Below are 9,281 nucleotides of genomic sequence, written 5' to 3' on the forward strand. Positions count from 1 at the left end.
CACCTCCCCCCCCACCACGGGACCTCTCTTCCCCCCCCCCCCCCCCCACGGGACCTCTTCCCCCCCCCCCCCACGGGACCTCTCCCACCCTCCACCCCGGGACTTCTCCCTCCCCCTCTCCACCCAACCACCACCCCAGCCCCTCTCCTCCTCTCCCCACCCCCGGCCCTGCTCCAACCTGCCGGGCACCGGACGGGCAGCAACTCGGCCCGAAACCTCCCGCGTAAACAGCGGCCGCACTGCGTCATTTGAGGCTCACGGCGCTCCCTCACTGCCCATCCCACAGCGCGACGCTCCCTCACCGTCCCTCCCACAGCGCGGCGCTCCCTCTACGCCCCTCCCACAGCGCGGCGCTCCCTCACTGCCCATTTCACCCTGAGGCGCTCCCTCACCGTCCCTCCCACAGCGCGGCGCTCCTTCACCACCCTTCCCACAATGGGGTTGCTGTCCAGAGATGGGTTATTGAGGCTGGACTCGAGGCGCTGTCTGAGCTTTAAATGCCCGGTTCTGGCTCTCTCCACAAGAGGAAGTATCATCTCCTCTTCCACCCCTCAGGATGAACAGTTTACTAAGCTTCCTCCTTAGTCTTGCTGAACAATGTTTATAAATTTAGCCTGTTGGCCATGCCCCAGAAGGCAGCTCACCCATTTCACACCAAGTCCAGTAACTATTTCCTCAAATGAGGAGACTGATACTGCCCACCACACTGTGTCCCGCATAACTGAAGAATAAACCTGTAGGAACTGTAGATGCTGGTTTACACCGAAGATGCTCTGACCCAGTCGTCTGGCCATAACAATTTGGTCCTTGTCAAAGTCGCTCAGGTCTTTACTCCTGCCCATTTCTCCTGCATCCAACACATCAACTTCAAGAACTGACTAATTGCTGACTAATATATCCACCCCTTGACAGGTGCCATTATAACAAGATAATCAATGTTATTCACTTTGTCAGTAGTCATAATGTTTTGGCTGATCGGTGTAAATCGGATAGATGTCTCTTGTCCAGAGTAGGGGAATCAGGGGCCAGAGGACTAGGTTTGTGAAGGGGAAAAGATTTAATAGGAATCCAAGGGGTAACTTTTCCACGCAAAGGGTGATGGGTGTATGGACAAGCTGCCAGAGGAGGTTGAGGCTGGGACTATCCTAATGTTTAAGAAACAGTTAGACAGGCACATTGATAGGATAGGTTTGGAGGAATATGGACCAAACGCAGGCAGGCGGGACTAGCCTAGTTGGGACATGTTGGCCGGTGTGGGCAAGTTGGGCAGAAGGGCCTGTTTCCACGCTGTATCACTCTATGACTAATAAACAACAATCTGTTAGCTTTCTTAATTACTTGCTGTAGCTGCATGCCAGTCTTCTGCAAGCCATGCATCAGGTTACTCATTTACTCTGCATCTCACACTCTAAAAACTTATTGTTTAGATAATATATTTAAATATATATTCTTAAAATTTCCTGTTAAAGTGGTAATTTCAAATGGCATACCAAGTTGGGTCTCTTCTTCAGACCCAAAATATTGTCTGTTCATTTCTTCCAGAGATGCTAGCTGACCCGTGGGGTTTCTCCAGTGTTTTACACAAGACTCCGGCATCTGAGGTTCTTGTGTCTCTCACAATCTTCTTTATTTTCAGTTTTCTGCATTTCACAGTTTTATATTTTCCTTTGTTATTTTTCTTTTCTCTTTCTCTCTAACTGCTGCCATTAATCCATCAATCAGATGGTTTCATCATCAGCTATGGCAATCATCACCCTTTGTCCAGACTGCTCTGCCACACCTTCTGTGCCACTTCGAAAAACTAACTGGCTTTATCACTGCCGAAGAGTCTTCACCCTGAGGTAATCGCCATGCTTCTCTCTCCACGGATGCTGCCTGAACTGCTGAGTGTTTCCCTTATAGCTTATATAATAACCACAGTTTGCCACAAACTTGTCCTTCACTATAAAACACGCAGTGTTCAATGTGCAGAATAAATAGTGCAGAGTCAATACAAAGGAATGTCACACCCGCAGGGCGGGTTCCTACACTACAGCAAAACCACAAACATCTTTAATGTAAATTGAACGACAATTCACTGTTATCTGCTGTTATATCAGCAGATTTTTTTCACTCCCTAAAAGAATGATTGCTATTTATTTATGTGTTCACATTGTCCCATAATACCCGTCAGCTTGAAGTGTTGTCAATATTTCAGTAAAATGCAGCAGCGAAATTGAAACACCCCACAAACAACCTGGTGAAATTAGACAACATAATCTATTTTTGTGATGTTGAATGAAGTGTAGATATTGGCTCCTGCACACTAGGGTGAAGTGACTTTCTGTTCTTTGAAATAGTGTCATAAGATATTTTCCATTCATGGTGAGAACAAACAGGGCCTCAGTTTTCACATCCCTTCTGAAAGATGATTACTCCCAAATAGCAGCAGTCAACAAACTAGAGATGTTCACTTATCTAACTGGGCACCTGACAGACTAACAGCTGTAGTTCGTACAGCACAGAACCAGACCCTTCGGCCCAACTAGTTCATGCCCGGTCAAGTTGGCATTCTGGGCTAGTTCCATTTGCCTGCATTTGGTCCATAACCTCCTAAATCCTTCTTATCCATACATCTAACAAATGTCTTTTAAGTCCTTTTAATTGTATTTGCTTCTATAGCTTCCTCTTGCAGCTTGTTCCAGACACTGACCACCTTCGGAGTCTGAAGAAGGGTCCAGACCCAAAAAAATCACCTATACATTTTCTCCAGAGATGCTGCCTGACCCGCTGAGTTACTCCAGCATTTTTGCGTCTTTCCCTGAGTGAAAAGAGCTGCTCCTGAAATCCCTTCTAACTCTCTCCCCTCTCACCTGAAGCTTATGCCTTCTGGTTTTAGCCTGGGAAAAAGACCTGAGCATTTCTTTATCCATGCCCAAAACTTGTTAGGGTTAGGTTTGTGTATTAATGTCATATGTACTGAGGTATACTGAAAAGCTTTATTTACCATGCTATTCAAACAGATAAGATACTGTATACCATACATAGACACGATCAGATCAAACTCAAGTACAATGGATAGACCAAAGGGGAGAAGATGCAGAATATAGTTCTCAGCATTGTAGTGCATTGTAAGCATATTTAAAAGGCACATATGTTGCATATTTACATTTGGAAAAATCTGATTTCAGAAGGATACCCGACCCAAAATGTCACCTATTCATGTCCTCCAGGGATGCCGCCCGACCTGCTGAGTTGCTCCAGCATTTTTTTTTTAAACAATGGTAAAGCAGCTCTGATAAAATCCCTGTCAAGACTTTGACTTGACAGATATGAACCTTGTTGTACTATGCTACCTAGTGGCCGCAGACTGCAGTGAAGTGATGGCTGGGCAATGAATGTTAGTGATAGGTTCTGTGCTTCGACCCCAATGGCTCTGGAAGCACCTACATCGCCACCAACAGGTAGTCCTGGTTCAACACAGGTTCCACTCGGATCTCCAGTGCCAGTAGCTGAGCCGAGTGAAACGGCAGCTCTGGAATCTGGTGGAAGAAACTCTAATAACATAGCCACTCACCTGTGCTCTCCACTTTTACTCTGGCACACCACAACATTCAGTAGGCCCACGTTCTCCTGACATACCTAGGGTGCTGATGAATTTTTTATTCCATGGCCAACCACGATTCCCCATCAAAATATTTAGCTTTATGTATAGAGACAACAATCTGCAAAATGCTGGTCAACACACAAAAGAACATAAAGTGCTGGAGTAACTCACCAGGTTAGCCAGCATTTGGGTCAAGGCCCAAAACGTCACCTATCCATTCTCTCCAGAGATGCCTGACCTGCTGAGTTACTCCAGAACTTTGTGTGCTCTTTGATTAGTTTTTATAGTTTAATCTAGTAGAAGACACAGTTCGTTCTCTTCTTCATGTCTTACCACCTTCTCGCATTTTAGATCAGCAATAAGTTATTTACATTCTTTTCATTTTTTTAATATTCTATCAGTTATTTACATTCCTTATTCTCTAGGTCCCAGAGCAAATAGAATAGTTGGGACAGATATTATAGTCAAAGAGAGCAAGACTAGCCAACATGACGGGCATGGTAAACAAACATGGTAAAGAAGGGGGAAAGATTTGCAGTGGTTTTAGCTGCATTTTTGTTTCAATGCTGAAGACCTTAACAGGTAATGGGGATGATCTCCAGGCGTGGATTGCCTCGGGGGATTGGGATATTATAAGATACAGAGACATGGCAGCAATATTGATAGAATATGTCTCCTTCGAGATGTATTGGTCATCTCTGTGAAGAGCTACAAGAAATAGGGAGAGATGAGATAAAATGAAAATGTTTTATCTGTTCTTACTGAGAAGTTCATGGGATGCTCAGAAAATTCAGACACACGAACTGTGTTTCCTTAGATCATATGTAGCCTTTCTGCTGACTGGATAGCCTGCAACAAAAAAGCTTTTCACTGTGGCTAGGTATAGTGACAATAAACTAAACTGGACTAAAAGCTGATGTTTCTGGAGGGTGGCTAATGTTGCACTGTTATTTAAGAAGAGCAGCAAGGCCAAACTAGGAAAAGATAGGCCAGTAAGCCTGACGTCAGTGGTGGGGAACATTTTTGGTGGAGGAGATTCTGACCCACAGGATCCACCAGCATTTGGATAGGCAGGGGGTTTGTGTGTGGGAAATTGTGGCTCAGAAATCTGATAGTTTTTTGAAGACATCACCACGAGGATTAATGAGAGACAGGGCCATGGCCATTGTCTATGGTGAACTTTAGCAAGGCCTTTGATAGGGACCCTCATGGTACGCTGTTTGGAAGATTAGGTTGCATGGAATCCAGTGCGAGTTCTCCAATTGGATTCAAATTTGACTTGGAGGAAGGAGTTAAATGGTAGTTGTGGATGGGTGTATAATAAGGAACTGCAGGTGCTAATTTAAACCGCAGACAGACACAAAAAGATGGAGTAACTCAGCGGGACAGGCAGCATCTCTGGAAGAGAAGAAATGAGTGACATTTTGGATCGAGACCCTTCTTCAGACTGGTTAGGAATAAGGGAAATGAGAGATATCGATAGTGATGTGAAGAAATAAAGAACAATGAATGAAAGATATGCAAAAAAGTAACGATTGATAAAGGTTAAAGTAAGCTGTTTGTAGGGTGAAAATGAGAAGCTAGTGTGATTTGGGTGGGGGAGGGAAGGATATGGAGAGGGAATGCCAGGCCTACCTGAAGTGAGAGAAATCAATATTCATACCACTGTGCTGTAAGCTGCCCAAGCAAAAAACGAGATGCTATTCTTCCAATTTGCGTTTAGCCTCACTCTGACAATTGGAGGAGACTAGGACAGAAAGGTCTGTATGGGAATGGGAAGAGAAATAAAGTGTACAGCGACCGGGAGATCAGGGTTGAGCGAAGGTGGTTCCGCGAAACGATCGCCCCAGTCTGCGTTTAGTCTCGCCAATGTATAGGAGTCCACATCTTGAACAACGGATACAGTAGATGAGGTTGGAGGAGGTGCAAGTGAACCTCCGCCTAACCTGTAAGGACTCTCGGGGTCCCCGACAGAGTCAAGGGAGGAGGTATAGCGACAGGTGTTGCATCTTCTGTGGTTGCAGGGGAAGGTACCTGGGGAGGGGGTGATTTGGGTGGGAAGGGATGAGTTAACTAGGGATTTGCGGAGGGAACAGTCTCTGCGGAAGGCAGAAAGGGGTGGAGATGGGAAAATGTGGCTAGTAGTGGGATCCCATTGGAGGTGGCAGAAATTTTGGAGGATTATGTGTTGTATGCAACGGCTGATGGGGTGGAAGGTAAGGACTAGGGGGACACTGTCTCTGTTGCGACTAGGGGGAGGGGGAGCAAGGGCGGAGCTGCGAGGTACTGAGGAGACACGAGTGAGGGCCTCATTTATGATGGGAGAGCGGAACCCCCGTTCTCTAAAGAATGAGGACATCTCGGATGTTCTTGGGTGCAGATGTGGCGTAGACGGAAGTATTGGGAGTAGGGGATAGAGTCTTTGCAGGAAGCAGGGTGGGAAGAAATGTAGTCGAGATAGTTGTGAATGGTGTTCCTTTGATCGGAGTTGGATCCTGTGACAAACGGAGTTGGATCCACCATTGTTTGTTCTCTATATTAACAATTTGGATGACAATGTAGTTAACAATGTTAGCAAATTTGCATGTGACACTGAAATTGGCAGTACAGTGGCCAGTGACGAAGGACAATTACATCTGACATTACACTGACACTGGTGAAAGAGAGAAGGGGAAGCTGTAAAGAACTATGGTTCAATGGTACTTTGTCACGTGTACCTCAGTATAGTGAAATTATTTTTTTGCAAGCAGTTCAGTGACAATCCTGACATACATTTGACACAATCATACCCATCATAACATTTTCTGAAGATAAGACACAAAATGCTGGAGTAACTCAGCAGGACAGGCAGCATCTCTGGAGAGAAGGAGCAGCTGACGAGACACTTTCTCAGACTGAGAGTCAGGAGAGAGAGTCCAGAGTTCGAGAAGGGTGGGGTGTAAACGAAAGATCAAAGCAGACGAAGTAAGGAAATGTAGAATGATTCCTTATGAGGTTTGGACACAAACGGGCAGGTTCCTACGAGGGCCTTTGGGAGGTTTTACTGTGTGAACAAGAGTGGGAGGAGATGCAGGACATTCGGCCCTTCGTGTCTGTTCTGTTGTTCATTCGGATCATGGCTGCACTAACATCGCATCCCTTGATCATTCTAGCATCCACGGATCTCTGATACTATACCATATAGACAATAGACAATAGGTGGAGTAGGCCATTCGGCCCTTTGAGCCAGCACCACCATTCAATGTGATCATGGCTGATCATTCTCAATCAGTACCCCGTTCCTGCCTTCTCCCCATACCCCCTGACTCCGCTATCCTTAAGAGCTCCATCTAGCTCTCGCTTGAATGCATTCAGAGAATTGGCCTCCACTATCTTCGGAGGCAGAGAATTCCACAGATTTACAACTCTCTGACTGAATTTTTTTTTCCTCATCTCCGTTCTAAATGGCCTAGCCCTTATTCTTATACTGTGGCCCCTGGTTCTGGACTCCCCCAACATTGGAAACATGTTTCCTACCTCTAACGTGTCCAGCCCCTTAATAATCTTATATGTTTCAATAAGATCCGCTCTCATCCGTCTAAATTCCAGTGTATTCAAGCCTAGTCGCTAAAGTCGTTCAACATACGACAGTCCCACCATTCCGGGAATTAACCTAGTAAACCTACGCTGCATGCCCTCAATAGCAAGAATATCCTTCCTCAAATTTGGAGACCAAAACTGCACACAGTACTCCAGGTGCGGTCTCACTAGGGCCCTGTACAACTGCAGAAGGACCTCTTTGCTCCTATACTCAACTCCTCTTGTTATGAAGGCCAACATTCCATTGGATTTCTTCACTGCCTGCTGTACCTGCATGCTTCCTTTCAGTGACTGATGCACTAGGACACCCAGATCTCATTGTACGTCCTCTTTTCTTAACTTGACACCATTCAGATAATAATCTGCCTTCTTATTCTTACCACCAAAGTGGATAACTTTACACTTTTCCACATTAAACTGCATCTGCCATGCATCCGCCCACTCACACAACCTGTCCAAGTCACCCTGCAACCTCATAGCATCTTCCTCACAGTTCACACAGTCTCCCAACTTTGTATCATCTGCAAATTTGCTAATGGTACTTTTAATCACTTCATCCAAGTCATTAATGTATATTGTAAATAGCTGCGGTCCCAGCACCGAGCCTTGTGGTACCCCCTAGTCACTGCCTGCCATTCTGAAAGGGACCCATTTATCCCCACTCTTTGCTTTCTGTCTGCCAACCAATTTTCTATCCATGTCAGTACCATACCCACAATACGATGTACTCTAATTTTGCCCACTAATCTCCTATTCGGGACCTTGTCGAAGGCTTTCTGAATGTCAAGGTACACTACATCCACCGGCTCTCCCGTCAATTTTCCTAGTTACATCCTCAAAAAAATTACTCTCTTAAAAATAACTTTCCTGCCCATTTATTCGAGAGTCCTTTGTAATTTGTCCTGTATTCGCTTCCCCTTTAACTCCATCTTCATATTCCCAATTTGTCAACCCCTCCCCCCCACTACTTAGTTTAAACCTACACGTGTAGCACTAGCAAACCTGCCTGCCAGATTGTTGGTCCCCCTGTTGTTAAGGTGTAACCCGTCCCTTTTGTACAGGTCACCCCTACCCCAGAAGAGATCCCAGTGGTCTAGAAATCTAAATCCCTGCACCAGCCCCTCAGCCATACATTCATATCCCCGATCTCTCTGTTCCTGCCCTCACCAGCACGAGGTACAGGTAGCAATCCAGAGATAACCACCCTCGACGTCCAAAGACTCGCACTTTTCTCACAGGGCACTAAGACTCGCAGCCAAAGACTCGCACTTTTCTCACAGGGCACTTCCCTCGCCAGGGCCGCATCCCTTGTGCGAGCCTTGTTTATATCAGTCACTACATTGACTAATGGACCAATTTACCATAACTTCTAATTTAATTGATCAGCCAATCCCCGCACTCATTCCTATCCTACCTTCCTCTGACTAGCTGGGAGGTATGCGCTTCACTGAATGACTGCTAGCGTCTATTTGGCGCTCTTTTATAAAGGGACTTTTACCTGCAATTTATACTTACTTACTTTCTGCCAACGGTCTTCCTTGCTGCTGCTGCTGCTGCTGATGCCGCCGATGCCGCCGCCGCCACCGCTCTCCCGACCTTTACTGAATGACATAGAAGCATAACGAGACAGGCAGCATCTCTGGATAGAAGGAATGGGTGACGTTTCCGTATCTCTGTAACTCCCTCTCCCCTGACACTCAGTCAGAAGAAGGGTCTCGCTCTGAAACGTCATCCGTTCCTTCTCTCCAGAGATGCTGCCTGTCCCGCTGAGTTACGCCAGCATTTTGTGTCTAATCTTTGGTGTAAACAAGCATTTGCAGTTCCTTCCTACGCATGCATAGAAGCACAGTTGAGAAGCACTAGTGGGATTACTGTGTGCCACTGGGGTAGGAGCAAAGATACTAGAGGAGCAAGACAGACCACTCGACCCTAAAAACCGTAGTATGTCATGCCGCCATTTTAGTAGGCAGAAACTTGCAGAAACATTTAAAAAGAAAAATAACAAAAATCTGTGAATTGATAGATGAGATATATTCTGCATTTTAATGGTATCATCACACATACTGTTCCCCCAAAACACTTACTGATTACACCGCGAGAGGCATAACGAACGGCG

At 45.8% G+C, this 9,281-nt stretch overlaps 1 protein-coding gene across 7 annotated transcripts in view; it reads right to left on the reverse strand.

Annotated features, from left to right (window-relative positions):
• LOC144607966 (uncharacterized) overlaps nt 1–9,281 on the reverse strand; it is a 30,669-nt gene that overhangs the window by 21,010 nt on the left and 378 nt on the right. Inside the window, exon 2 of one of the 7 annotated variants that reach the window (XM_078425143.1) lies at nt 8,685–8,766. The exons of 1 other annotated variant lie outside the window; for it this stretch is intronic. Coding sequence is in view for 2 of the 6 variants with exons in the window: in XM_078425138.1 (XP_078281264.1) it covers nt 8,685–8,785 (101 nt within the window). In the remaining 4 variants the exon portion in view is untranslated. Of the gene's footprint in view, nt 1–178; nt 267–392; nt 542–5,221; nt 5,325–8,680; nt 9,278–9,281 lie in introns of those variants that run through there. 5 more of the 7 variants (XM_078425141.1, XM_078425138.1, XM_078425139.1 and 2 more) reach the window with 5 other exon arrangements.

This window comes from Rhinoraja longicauda, chromosome 30, assembly GCF_053455715.1.
Source record: "Rhinoraja longicauda isolate Sanriku21f chromosome 30, sRhiLon1.1, whole genome shotgun sequence".
NCBI classification, from domain to species: domain Eukaryota; kingdom Metazoa; phylum Chordata; class Chondrichthyes; order Rajiformes; family Arhynchobatidae; genus Rhinoraja; species Rhinoraja longicauda.